Source organism: Eptatretus burgeri, chromosome 2 (genome assembly GCF_056783735.1).
Source record: "Eptatretus burgeri isolate ZD-2024b chromosome 2, Ebu_testis_v1, whole genome shotgun sequence".
Taxonomy (NCBI): domain Eukaryota; kingdom Metazoa; phylum Chordata; class Myxini; order Myxiniformes; family Myxinidae; genus Eptatretus; species Eptatretus burgeri.
Genome location: NC_140962.1, coordinates 39,410,890 through 39,425,972, shown reverse-complemented (window position 1 = coordinate 39,425,972; position 15,083 = coordinate 39,410,890). Strand labels below are relative to the sequence as shown.

Here is a 15,083-nt window from a genome sequence, read left to right as displayed (position 1 = left end):
AATGATATTATGGTTGCAGTGGTGAATACAGAAACTTTCCGTCTGAGGGAATTAAAGTAATTATGTAAATAATTTGTTTGTGGAACAGTAATTTGTTGAGGGACTATCTTCCCAAGCAATACGATCAAGAACTGCCTTGAATGAAAAAAATCAAATGGATTCTGTCATTCTCCACTGTATGAAAAATCCATTTTTTATCTATCGAGATCCTCCCTTTGGAGCTTCTTCTCTGTCCAACTAATTATTAACCCTTGTGCATTTAAAATCCACCACGGAAACACAGATCCTTTTTCACTGTTTCTATCCTTGTGGAATTGTGTTGTCTCACTTCTTGAGTAATTTCTTGCCCTCTCCAAAATAATTTAAGCCAAAGCATAATCCTCATCCCTTTCCATCCCGTCTGATTTCTGAGATCCAAGTTCAGCTGCAATCAGATTATTTGTTTTCCTTCCCCCGTTCACTTTGTATTACAACCGGTGAGAATGTGGCGGACACACAACAGGGTCAGCTCTCCCCTCGTTTTAGTTGTGTTTCTATTGTGGTCACCCCTTGGTCCAAGCAAAACTTTCGCCTCGCATGACCTCTCGTCAGAATTCGTTGAAGGACATCCGGGTGAATGGAGGCCTCTGAAGACACCGCTCGAGGATCGAGTGTTGGCTCCAGCTTTGGATGCAGTTAAGCAGAAGTTAAAAGAAAAGGGTTTAGTCATGGAAGACGACCCCCCAATCACCATTTTGAAGACCAGGAAACAGGTGGGTCCTTGTTTCTGTAATTTAATTAATATGATGTGCCCTTGTTCAGAAGTGCACTAAATATGAGATGCTGTCATTTTGGGAACAAGTCGGATTTGGCACGAATGGTATTTTTCGATGATTCAACCAAAGAAATGTGATATTCCTCAAGCTCAAACTATTCTATCTTAATGATTCCAGTGCTTTATGCTTTTTCTCTCTATTCTGCACAACAGGAGTCAGAATCAGATGTGGCGCGCTACTTACTGGAGTTTCTTGTGAAAAAGCATCAATGCATGGAGGGGAGTGAGCAGTCTCACGATCATGAGGATGCAGAAGAAGGTGATGAAGGACATCATTTCTCTGAAGAGGAAGAAGAAGTAGCAGGTGGGGAGGTTGAGAGCAATGAATGGAAAGAAGGAATATCCAGTGAGGAGGAAGAAACTGAAGAGTCTGAAGAGTCAGATGACAGTGAAGCAGGTCATAGACCAAGGTGTCGGAAGGGTCATGGAAGAAGAATGAGAAATGGTAAAGGAAGACACAGGGGAAACGCTTGTCAAAATAGGGGAGGCAAAAGAGGAATGGGAAGAGATGAATCAGAAGAGAGGAGATTCGTAAACATGAGGAAGAGAGGAAGGAGCAGAAGTGGATTTCGGACACGAAGAAAGTTTTGTCCACGCAAGGTATGCACGTGTTCTGTTCTCATTGAATTAATTAGCAACTCGCAAAAATACATAATCAATGAATAAATATTCTATTTCACTTGACTGCATTGTATGAACGAGCAAATACCTGCCCGACAGGTGGAATGTTTCCTAGTTCCTGCAGAAAGCCTTATCTGGACACGCGGCCCAGTTACTCTCCCCCAAAATTATCCGAACCCTACATTTTGTTGTTTTGTCACTTTTGAGAGATTTTTTTCTAATTGATCACAACATATAGTCCATATCATAAGATTAACGAAGACGATTTGTAATACCGACGACCACCAAAGGTGGCACTATTTCCGCCACGTGTCAATTTTGGAGTTTCTGTGACATCCACGTTTGCTCCATTATAGTCAGATATAGCCAGAATAGAAGAGATGATAATTTATATTTTGGGGAGATGTGACGTATTGCCCCCACTTTTCCCAACAGGGGTATCTTGCCCCTTCCATACTCTCGTGATTGAGAGTTCAAAACTGCTGAGATGCCATGATCTTGTCATTACTCAATTTTCCTTGTTTAACCTACATAATTTTCTGAATTATTTGTTTACGATGTGTTGTATCCAACAGTGCAAAGCAATCGTGGAGTTCACAGGGGCTGCAATCAACGTGACAAGATTGTGGTGCAAAGGTCGAAAAGAGAAAGGTATATTTGTTAATAATGGATGAGGCAATCCACTGATTTGGAGAGAGAGAAAGAGAGAGAGAGAGAGAGAGAGAGAGAGAGAGAGAGAGAGAGAGAGAGAGAGAGAGAGAGAGAGAGAGAGAGAGAGAGAGAGAGAGAGAGAGAGAGAGAGAGAGAGAGAGAGAGAGAGAGAGAGAGAGAGAGAGAGAGAGAGAGAGAGAGAGAGAGAGAGAGAGAGAGAGAGAGAGAGAGAGAGAGAGAGAGAGAGAGAGAGAGAGAGAGAGAGAGAGAGAGAGAGAGAGAGAGAGAGAGAGAGAGAGAGAGAGAGAGAGAGAGAGAGAGAGAGAGAGAGAGATTATGTAATCAGCTTAAAATGCTGTTTATGTTTGACAGAAATAATCGCACAACGTGCATCATGTCTGGGCTGCGCACATCCCTTGCCTCTAAAGCACCGAAATGTAAAATGGACCGCACTCCAGGCGCTGCACAAGTACAATGTTCTAAGACAAATCACAAACTCCTTTGACATCGACAACATCACCAGTGCAACAAGACAGGTAAGGTGCAGCAGACATCAACATGGCACACAATGCAACATACAACAATGAACAATAGACAAAAGTGTCTTTATATCGCTAACAATATGTCTTTAAATCGTTTATAGAACTTCATATTGCTTTGTAGTTTACAGAACATTTAACAACAGAGAAAACATTGCATACAGAATATGGTATCACACGTCAAACACGAGCAGCATCATTCAATTCAACCTCTCTTACTGCCACCTCTTTAATTACCCATTCGCCTCGATTGCTTTTGTCTGCCTCACATCATGTAATCGCTGGATCATCATTCCAACCCTCTGGTTCCTTTCTATCCCTTAATGATATCCCAATGCTAAAGTAAATTTCCAATGTGCTGCTGGAATCTGCAATCTCTATGCAGTAGCGTTCCCATTTATTACACGGATGACAGGGTCTCCCAGTGAAATGACATATTACTGAGCATCACAACTATGACCTCGGTGGAGCGCGTACCTCCGCCAGGCTGAAAAATTTACGTTTTGTATCCCACTGATAGGCTGGATCTGAACCAAAATCGAATCAGCTTGTTCTCATCACCTAACCAATTAATCCACCTAGTTTTGTCAGAACTCATGCACAACTTTTTCAAATATCATGCCATACATAGTTTTTGGCCCCACCTCTCAATGGTGAAGAATCAATTTTAAAATTAAATAATTCTTGTATCCGGATCCAGATCTTCATCAACATCTAAGCAATTCGTCCTTGTCACACACCCAACTTGTCCACCAAATTTCATCCGAATCCGTCCATAACTTTTTGAGATATCCTGCTCAGAGACAAACGGACAAACAGACAGGAGTGAAAACAAAGCCTCCATCCACCTTCAGTGGCAAAGGGACAATAAAGCTTTACAACAAGGACCTTTGGCGCAGGAGGAGGTCTTTCGGCCCTAACCCTAACACCAACACCATCCACACACAAGCTTCATTAAAGTCCTGCTGATATCCCTGTACCCTTCCATATAATTCCAATTTAAACTTATCTCCTCTTTCTGCTGCCACGACCTTACCAGGGAGACCATTCCATACATTAACGACTCTATGACAAAGACCCTTGTCTTACGACTCGAAAAAGAACAACATTTTCCATGAAAAAAAATGTATTTAACTGGGGTTACAACTAGTGGGGCAACTTAGCATAGCAATTGTGCATTTTGTGAGGAAAGCACCAAATTTGGCACACTAGTAGCCTATCATATTATGAACAGATTTGGATATTGGGCCATCTCAAAATTTTTGATCGCAGTGGAAAATGGCTGCCACAGCCATCAGCGGCTGAATTTGAGATGGCCCAATATCCAAATCTGTTCATAATATGATAGGCTACTAGTGTGCCAAATTTAGTGCTTTCCTCCCAAAATGCACAATTGTTATGCTATATTTAGCGAAGTTGCCCCACTAAACTACAAACTCACTTGCTGCATCACTCACAACACAAAATGGTGTTTGTTTCCATAATAACAAGGTCAAGAGTGGTTCTGAAACCTTTTCAGTAGAGTACAGAAATAATGGACACACAAACAACTTTCGTACATTTGTATAAAAGCTTTTGCAGTTTCAGCGGATTCCACAAACACAGACAATCTGATAAACAACACAGGCTGGGTTTCTAATCAGTCGCACACAAACATTTGCTCAGCCCAAGGTCGCACACAATTCGTTCTTTCGCTGATGTTTTATTTTCTTCCACAATCCATCCCTCCTGTCAAACAACACCTCCACCACAGCTTGCCTATATAATGGTCACATGAGTCACTGCACACCTCTTCTCCTTTTGTTCTTGTTAGTTTTTCATCACCTCTCAATTTTGCAAATGTGTGATCATCATATAACTCTTTCATAAATTAGAGGAGGTAGTTTTAACACTGTATAGGAATTTAGTGAAGCTTCATCTAGAATGTATAGTTTTGGTCACTGCATACGAGGATGGACATACAGTAGCTGCCATAGAGAGGGGACAGCATCGAGTTACGAGACTGATCCCAGGGCTATGTCGACGAAGCTATGAGGAACGTTTGAAGGTGACAGGACTTTATAGATTGGAAAGGAGGCGATTGTCAGGGGATTTGATAGAGATGTAATAATGAAGGGTGTGGACAAGATTAAAGATAGGTGAACAGGACGTGCGGTGATTGTGGGATGCTAACTACCATCACTATTTTGCTCTGATGAAGGGTTAATGTCTGAAACGTCAGCTTCTCGCTTCTCACGATGGTTAGAGCATACCTCGATGAACATCCTATTGATTCCATCCATTCATCATGAAGCTGCCTCACAATGTCATTCAACTATCCTCACCTTCCGCTTTTATTAGCTCGAACAAAAGGAAGCATAACAAGAGTGAGAATTACTTTGCAATACATGTCCCCGACAGATGTGATATTTTATAAGTCCAAAAAGGGCATAACTCTGAAAAATTGACGAAACACCCTGAAACTCGAACTTGTTCTATAACTTATCATGATAAAGCCGTATATCAAGTTTCAGTTGAATATGTTAGGGGATTTTGGAGAGAAAAAAAGTCTGAAAAACCACAGGTGGGATGGACGGATGGACGGACAGACGGACGTATAGCAAACCTACAGTCCCCTCTGGTGAAACCGGTAGGGACGAATAACCCCACTGCGTTTGAAATAATTAAAATGTTAAGTTTCCCAAGATAATGATTCATGTGATATGATATTTAAATTTAAAAAAAAAACACAAAGCATCTGAAAATGCAAAGCCCGTCTGCTTTGTATTCAGACTTCGTCTTATTCTGTGTGCTAAACTGTACCTTTGACCTTTTGAGCAAATTATTGAACAGCTTTGTTCCTAACAGCTTTGTTGAAAATTTGATCAACAAAAGTTCAAATGATAATTAAACTTTCAGATCAATTGGATGAAAATTGACGATTTTATGTGATGCTGACCTTTGACCTTTTCACCAAATTCTTAATTTGTATTCTCCACATTCTCATAAAGCTTTGTTGAAAATTTAATAACAAAAGCTCAAATGCTAAAAAAAAAGTTACGGCCCAGACACACACTCATACACGCGCGCGCACACACATGCACATGCACACGCACGCGCGCGCGCACGCGCACACGCACACACACACACACACACACGTGATTGCAAAATCACAGAACAGTAGACTACATTAAATATTCATCCACATGTACCTTGATGGAATGATATAAACACTGAGATAAAATTACATTCTGGTACCAATAGATGTGGATTTGGCTCCATTTGCATTCTTTGTTTTGAGTGTGCGTGCGTGTGTGCGTGCGTGCGTGTGTGTCAAGCAGGTTGTTCATGGAATCCTATTTCATGTGGAGTTCACAGCAATTGAGACAGGTTGCAGCTTTGAAGAGCTTCAACACACCGTTCCCTGGAAAATGTTGCACGACCTTCCTCAGTTACATTTACACCATCACCATGCTGCAACCTCACCATCAGTATCATCACCTCACCATCACGTCATCCCTCCTCACCCACCAAATTCACAACATCAACCTCATCATTCCACAGAAAAGCTAATTAAGGAAAAAGTTGGAGCGTTGAAAGAAACTTCAGCAAAAGTGGTTGACCAGAAGAACACATCCTGCCCACATTTTCCACCAGGGATTGCAGTAAGATTTCGCTCATGTTGCTGTCGCTCAGTTTTTCATTGGGTTAAACAACAAATGTGTACGTGCTACCTTAAGGTCATAGTCGTCCAGCTCAGTTGGGTGACGATAAGAAACGAGTTTAATTGATCGCAAGGCGAGAGTACTGCAATGGCAGCAAGTTCATCACTCATTCTGATAAAAACGCAAATACTTAGAAACCGAATTCATTCATTAATTTAATATGCATATTAAGCATATGTCCCTTCTGACGTCCTCTGGTGCTGCTTTGTGTCATTGCTGGGAGTGTGGGTGTGCTGCTGATGCTATAGTTTAGGGCAGGAATTTGGAATTTGTTTAGGGTGCTCACCTACATTTTGTGAAGGACACCGTGGGATCTTTAATGTCCACCAACTAATGCTGGCAGATGGAAATACGTTTAACATCCATCCAAAGGATAGCACACGCATCGATGCCTTGTCCTGCCTGCGAAACACCAGGATGACAGTTTGTAGATGGGTCGGTTTTCAAACCCCGGCTAGACAGCTCAGAGGCGAGTCCCGGGAAACCGAGTACTCTGGGTTGATTGCTGGGTCCTTGCACTTGGCTTAGTTTATTAGCACTACTGTGTGCCAGATGTTAGATATTGGGTCATGACTTCACTGAACTGTGCCGCATGTGTTTTTGCAGCAAGTGCTCTCGTGCATCGGTACATGTCTAATCCTGCCCTCGAAGACATCAGTGACTGTTTGCTGTGACGTGAAATCACCAACAAGCCAAGCACCGGTATTACCTTTAGATTTTTGCCATGGGCTCACACAATGTCATATTCTCCTTCCCTCATCCTTTTGTGCCCTATTTGTTCATTAACCATAAAATTGGCTTCATATGCCAAGTCTTTTGCCTGAGACCCAAGATGAAGATTATAAAGCCTATCATTATCTGGAAATGTGATTCGCCTATCATGGATGTCATCCTGCCTTCCAGCAGAATAAGTGGTCTGAAACTATGCGAGGTGAACTTTTTTGTCGATCATGACTTCTCCATCTGTGGCTTGAACTGTTTACATGACACATTTGAAGTCAGGTTTCCATTGTTTTGTAAAGGATGTGAAATGGAGTTTGTCAGAACATTCGACTTCTTTCCGACAGTCCAAAGTTCGGCCTCAGCATTAACATCACTGTTAATGGTATCTTTGATTTTTGTCAGAAATTAGAAACCTGCAAAGGAGATTATGTAACTATTTCATATGAGAGAAGTGTGTGTGCGTGGTCGTATGGCAGCTTAGCTGCCGGGGTAGCTATCATTTCTTGAAGCGTGACTGTGTCACTGATGCAGCGCCCCTCTACCTGTACACACACTGGAACTGTTACTCATTTCGCCGACCTCGGAAGGATGACAGGCTGAGTCAACCCCCTGGTGTATTAATTCAGCAGTCGACGGGGCTTGAACTCAGGACCCTAGGATCCCAAGCCACCACTCTAACCACTGAGCCAACACCAGGCTTTATGAGAGAGAATACCTCTTGTGGGCCGGGGGTCGGTGGCGAGGAACGGCCGCCAGGTGGAGCAGTAGAGCCGTCTCCCACCGAACACCCGGAATTGCAGGTCGTAACCTTCAGACAACTCCGAAGGTCATGGGTCACTTAAGGACCGTGATCGCCAATTCTCTCATAGCGTGGGTTAGGGTTAATAGCCAAATTTCAATATACCTAAGTGCCCACGTCGTCAAATTACCCGGGAAGTCACACCCTCAATGGACTCTGTCGAACCGGGTCACTCTAGCGACCTCGGTCCGGTGTAACCGAGCAGAATTACCAAAGTCCGTCGGTCCAAACGACAATTTACAGCCCAATCGGCTTACTGGTTCTCACGCATGAACCGTGCTGGGTCAATAATAGAAAGCACTACAACGAGCTGGTACATTGAACAATCGGGGAATATTTATAATGGGGCAGGAGAGCACAAAGAGCAGAGTTAAAACCGAATATGAGAAATGCAATTTATATACAAACAAACACTTAGCAATTTCTACTTAAGGACGGGGCGCGCGCGCGCACACACACACACACACACACACACACACACACACACACACACACACACACACACACACACACACACACACACACACACACACACACAATAAATGGACCCCGTTGGGTCTTTATTGGACCCTCCAGCCGAGGAGGATAGGTCAGCTGGGGAGTGAAGGTCTGGCCGGGTACCTGTCTGCCTTATGCGGTCGCACCAGACTCCAACCCACCACGGTGGGACTCGAACCCACAACCCGGAATCCACCGAGCCCATGATCCTGGCTGCTTGACCACCACCACCACGAGGAGCCCCGCAAAAGACCGCAGACCACGACCGCTGACGACGGACGACTCTAATGACGCACACCAAGAGAAATGGCCACGATGACTGCTCTACTCTCTTCTTGACGACCATTCTACTCTTCCCTTTCGCGAGGTCCGAGGGATTTCTTCCCCTGGCCACTCGCCTCCTGATTTGACGAAGGGTGGAGTCTTGGTAATTGGAAGTTAATCCTCATATATGCCTCAGTAGGCTATATGTTATATTTGTAAGAGTAAATCTATAAGTTATGGCTCAACCTAATTCTGGTTCAGGTAATTTACCGGCTTCCGGTTTCGGTTCTTGAGCGACGGTGGCAGTTCCTCTTCAGGATTTCTGCCGACTTTCTCAAAGATAAGCTTTCTGGTCGTTTTTGTCACGTTTTTACTGTCATTTTGTTATCTCTGTGTTCACGGTATGTTTCTAGTTCGGTCATGTGTTAACACTTGTGCTAATTGTGGAGTTTTCGTCATCCTTTCATATTAGTCCGGCGGATTATGACAATTTTTGGGCGAATTGTGATTTTTTTGTGATAAAAGCGTCAAATTTAGCAATAACATCACTGTATATATTACTGATGATTTGTGATATAGGGAAATTGAAAATTCTGCCTAATTGCGGTTTTATCCAAGATGGCGTCCATGCGCGTCATGTTTACCACAAAACAAGCAATATTACTGTAATGTTTACACTTTGAGGTTTAATTATCATGTGTTGTTAATATTCTCTTATACTACATGGTCGTAGTTTATGAAATGGTCATCATTTGCGTTACAGGGTCAAAATATTCAATTTTTCAGTTTTCTCTGTGTTGATAGACATCACCAAGCTCCATGCACTTGTGTGAAAATTCTTTTTAGCAAAAACCACTAATTAACGGCGAATATGGTATTTTTCAGTATGAACTTTAATGGATAATGCATTACAAGGAAAACACATTTTCGCGTTTATCTCTAATTCACCCTTTTTGAGTAAATTGGATGTGGATCAGTTATCCTTTGGCCGTTTTGGACAATTCAAGTGCCAAATTAATCCGGAGAATCTGCTAGATACAAAACTATGTAAAGATATTTACAAGATCTCTTTTAGGAGTTTGTACAAATTGGTCAGGGTTTGCTGAATAATAACGAGTTGAATAATCAATTTTGCATCATGCAACAGCAAGTCCCAAGTGTTACTCACCTAAAAATAACAAAATAGATTATATTAAAGCTTATTGATTGAAATAAATTCAGTTTATTCCAAATTTGACTCACCACATCTGCCGCCTCCACCTGTTTACTCCACCCCTGACTTGTATCACTTATTTGCCTGTTACACAAAAACTATTGCATATTTTTTATTTCTGTTTTTTCCACATTAAACTAGACAAAATTACCTTTCTTCTCATACTAAGATATCTAGATATCTGTGGTTTTTCTGGTCAAAGCGGAAAGTGGATGTTTTGAAAAACATGTAACAACTCCGCCTTTTTAGGGTGACCAGTTCATGAACTACGACCATATATGTGTATAATTACGTTAAAACTATTGAACACCTTCTAAAGATAATAAATGTATAATTTTATATACTCAACAACACAATTAAAGGGTCACATGATTATATATTATGCACCAAAATGCTGGAACCCCCACTGATATTGCTTTCAACAAATAAGTCAGAACAAATGCAATTTTATTTCTTCGTAATGTCTGGGATCCAAGGTTTTTGGGATCATCCCAAGGCATTTGGGATCATCGGCATCTCCCGCAATGAAGCTGAGTCTTTGGGCCTCTCACTCAATCACCGCAGGTTGGTCGGTGGTCTTTCTGTCTTCTACCGACTCCTCTCAAGCCTTGCCCCCCCTGCTCTCTCTGCGATTTGTCCCCACCACATTTCCACAGGGCGCTCAGGTCCGCCAACAACCCATTTCTGGTAAAACTACCAAAATCACGAATCACTGCTCATCTTCACTCTTTCATTCCTCTTTTTTCCCGCCTTTGGAATAAACTTCCTCACTCTATTCTTTCCCATTCTTCCCTCTAGGCTTTCAAAACAGTTGTTCACCACCACCTCTTCTCCCATCCAAAACCTATTTCTTTTCCACCCCCATAAATCCATCCCAAACCCACCTTCTTCAAATTCCCTGCTTTCCTTCCGAAAGTCCCTGTAATGTCCATCTTCTCTTCACCATGTTCCCCGTCCCATCTCTCTCCCTTCCACAGTTCACCTAATGTCTCTGTTCCCCACTGTTTTGTCCCTTCCACTCCCGCCCCTCTTGTCTCATGCCCCCTTGCTGTGAGTTGTGTGTTAGCTCTCATACGAGCCTCGACCAAGGTATACAAAAAATAATAAAAATAATAATAATAATAATAATAATAATAATAATAATAACAATAATGTGTATATATATATATATATTAGTTATTATCTATTTATTTGGTATATATTGCTCAGAGAAGCATGTTTATATTACTCATGATTCTTTCATTGCAAGAAACCGCTAAATTATTGATTATATATGTTAAGATAGAGCTTATTCACATTTTTTCTGACAAATTGGTGGCCATGTTGAATAAAACCGGAAGTAGGTCAAATCACAAATGTCCCTATATCAGATATGCATTAACTAACTTATATGCCAAGTTTCATGCTTTTATCAAAAAAAAAAATCACAATTTTTTTCATAATCCGCCGGACTATATCAGGTTTCCTTGAGGCCTAACCTTCTTCCCGTTCATGTGCACAATTGTGTTACGATTGTGTTCATTGTATTTTCTCCACTTTTCCCTCCACCCTCCTTCTATCCCTCCCAAACTATACCCTCCGTTTAATGTCTTAAAATATCAAAAAAAACCTTTACCTTCCTCACCTTGTACACCACATAATGACGTAACTTCCTGTACCGACTCTTCTTCCTCCAACTTCTGGAGATTTACCATCTTCTACTTTTGCCGAACCTTTCCTTTTCCTCACCTTGAATATATATATATATTTTAACTTGTCCACCTTACACCTCCCCGTAACCACAGTTCCTCTCCCTCCCTCGAAGGGAGGGGAGCTTCTTCTTCTTCTTCTTCTTCTTCTTCTTCTTCTTCTTCTTCTTCTTCTTCTTCTTCTTCTTCTGACAAAACCTTAAGGACTCAGCTCTTTTATATACAAGATCCAGATCTCCTTAAATACTGAGCACATGTACACATCCTCACATAGACGGTGCCTTTTGAGAGCGTCTATCATGAACTTTTAAATATATTCGGACATTTGCTTTAAAGTTTCGAAAAGTTCACGTTGCTATTTAAAGATTATTCCATTTTAATGTGTTGTAATTTCGTAAAATTGTGCAACGTGTTAAAAAAAACTGAATGATAAACAAGCTGGTTATAGTCACGTATCTTGCTCTGAAAAACTGCAAAAAAAATCAGCTCCTGTATTGCTGGATACAATATGTCGGTATGCCTGAAGATAGGATGTGATCATCATCCTGCTGATGACTTGTTTATGTTTCATGATGTCATGATGCACCACATGAGTTGACTTGTAAACAGGAATTAATGCATTATCAGATCTCTTCTGCCACGTAATATTTATCCCATCCCCTTGCACTTTCTTTCCAGAAACCTCCATCTATCAGGGGCACAGCAGGAATTGGGCCTTTTCGTTCACCACCGGGAACATTCTTTGAAACTCGTCCACTCTGGATTTCTAACACCTCCTCCATTGCAACTTCTGGCAAAAGCATGGATCAGCTCTCATGCAATCGTGAAACTGTGCCACCACAAATGGAGCCTCAGCCAGACAATTCAAACCCCATCCATGAGGAAGATAACCCAACCATTAGAAAAAGCATGGACACTTTCAGTGATGAGGATCTGCTTGGTTAACTTACACGTTGATCAACTACCTTATATCTAAAATGAAGAAACATGTTGCTTGCCCATAAATGCTTGAATATTAGGCTTACTTTGCTTTGATTCTAGAATAAGGCTGAGTCAATATTTGTAAAATAATAGTTTCCTCTCCTGCAATGTTTTCCATCCTTATGACATTTTGCTAAAATTATTTATCCCACCAATCATGCTCGTATGCGAGATGGACAACAACAAATACCAGAAGATCCGATTTTTTTTCCACTTGAAGACAAAAGGAAAGCAACTCTTGTCAAGTAACTGAAGGCAATCTCAGTTCCTTCTATGAAGCTCAGAACAAGTGTGTGTCTAGCCTCAGGAAAGCCAGAAAACAACATCATTCTATCTCAAGTCTGAACTCTCAAACCTCTCTCCCTCCTCCAAATCCTGGTGGTGTCGAGTTAACTGTTTCTGGTGTATGTTCCCCCTCCATCTCCTCCCTTACCTCAAATGGCCGCACTGCTGATACCGCACGTGAAAACGCTGAATGTCTAAACTCGGTGTTTGCATCGAAATCTTGTGTCCCAAACCCATCGCTTTCTGTACCCACCTTCCCCAGTCGCACCCAACTGTCCCTGGACTCTGTGTACTTTTCTCCTGACAAGGTGGAGAGCTTGCTGTCAAACCTCGACTTACATTCTGCAACCGGTCCAGACGGCATCAGCCCACGTGTCCTAAAAAAAAACCTGCTCTGCTGGTTTTACTCACCCTCTCTCTGCTCTATTCACCCTCTCATTTGTTCAAAGTCATCTGCCATCTGCTTGTAAATCAGTAAACATTCCTGCCCTGCATAAAAAAGATGCAAAAACAGATCCTTGCAACTACAGACCAATCAGCCTTCTCCCAATCATCAGGAAGGTTATGGAATCCATCATCACTTCAGACATTAAATCCTTCCTCTTCTCCAATGGCTTGATTTCCGATCATCAACTTGGATTCAGACCAGGTCACTCGACCCTGGACATGTTGCTTCTGCTCTCCCAACAATGGATGGAGGTCCTCAATGCCAGACATGAGATCAGAGCCATCTCCCCAGAGATATCGCATGCCTTCGATGTGGTCTGGCACGCTGCCTTGCTCACCAAACTCTCTTCCTTTGGTATTCAAGGCCGTCTCCACTCATGGCTCACAGACTTCCTCTCCTGTCGCATCCAATGTGTGGCCCGAAATGGAGTTCTTTCATCCCCCCCTTCCTGTCCAGGCTGGAGTTCCTCAAGGCAGCGTTCTGGGCCCTGTTCTTTTTCTGATTTTCATCAATGATCTCTCCCACTCTGGAAAATCCTCTTTATCTCTTTGCTGATGACTCCACCCTCTGCCGTACCATCTGTCATCCCTCAGATCGGCAAGCAGCAGCTTCTTCGCTCTCTGCAGGTCTGGATAAAATCACAAGCCCGTCAAACACTTGGAACATGTCTTTCAATCCGGACAAATCTCACACTCTCACTTTGTCTCTCCGAAAGGACCGCCTGGAACCCCCCCGGCCCCATATACTTTCTCAACAATCCTCTTGAAGAAATCCTTTCATTCAAGCTTCTGCATCTCACTATCTGCCATGATCTTTCCTCGGAAAACCACATTTCCAACCTGGCCTCCAAAGCCAGTCGCTGACTGGGCATCCTCCATCATGCAAAGTCCTTCCTTGGCCCACCTGAGCCCCTGACCACATACAAAGCTTTCGTCTGCAGCTTGATGGAGTACTGCTCTCTCCTCTGGGCTGGTGCTCCTGCCTTTCACCTTACTCAGCTTCATGCTGTGGAAACCAAGACATTTAGGATCATCGGTATGTTATGTGGTGAGGCTGAATCTTTGGGTTTTTCACTCTCTCACTACAGGCAGGCCAGTGGTCTTTCTGTCTTCTACCATATCATCTCTGGCCTCCCCCCCCCCTCCACCTTTTGCTCTGTCTGCGATCTGTCTGGAGTCCCCCCCCCCCCATATTTCTGCCGGGCGCTCAAGGTCCGCCAGCAACCCCCTTTTGGTAAAACTACCAAAATCACGAATCACTGCTCACCTTCAGTTTCATTCTTTTCCCAGCTTTTGGAACAAACTCCCGCACTCTTCAATCCCATTCTTCCGTCGAGTTCTTCAAAACAGCTATTCACCACCATCTCTTATCTTCCCCCATCTAACACCACGATCTTTTCTACCCCCATGAATCCACCCCAAACCTACCTCCTTCATATTCCCTGCTTTCCTTTCTGAAATTCCCCGACGTGTAAGGACCTGAAAGTCCCGGTTGTGTCCATCTCGTTTACCGTGTTCCCCGCCCCATCCCGCTCCCTTCCACAGATCTCATAATGTCTCTGTTCCCCACTGTTTTGTCCTTCCCTCTCCCACCCCTCTTGTCTCCTGCTCCCCTTCTTGTGTGTTAGCTCTTATACGAGCCTCGACAGTGCATACAAACAAAAGAATGATTTCGCTCACATGTTTTTGAGTCCACAAGGATGAGGATGGAAAATAAAAACTGTTTGAATTTAGCAGGTTGTGATGGATGGAAGAGAAATACTCGCTGAAGGTATAAAAAAAAAATGCAACAATGTCATTGGACTTCAACTACAATGTCTTCTTGCCAGGTTTAAGGCACAAAATTACATGTTGAT

General features: G+C 42.6%; 1 protein-coding gene across 1 annotated transcript; it reads left to right on the top strand.

Annotated features, from left to right (window-relative positions):
* The first annotated feature begins 281 nt into the window (after positions 1-281).
* LOC147031863 (uncharacterized) lies at positions 282-14,960 on the top strand. The gene is made up of 7 exons (XM_085853102.1): positions 282-752; positions 968-1,414; positions 2,011-2,086; positions 2,459-2,622; positions 5,946-6,269; positions 6,936-7,031; positions 12,193-14,960. Exons 1-7 carry the CDS (start codon positions 483-485, stop codon positions 12,457-12,459), a joined length of 1,644 nt encoding a protein of 547 aa, XP_085709228.1. The 5' UTR covers positions 282-482; the 3' UTR covers positions 12,460-14,960.
* The last annotated feature ends 123 nt before the right edge of the window (positions 14,961-15,083 follow it).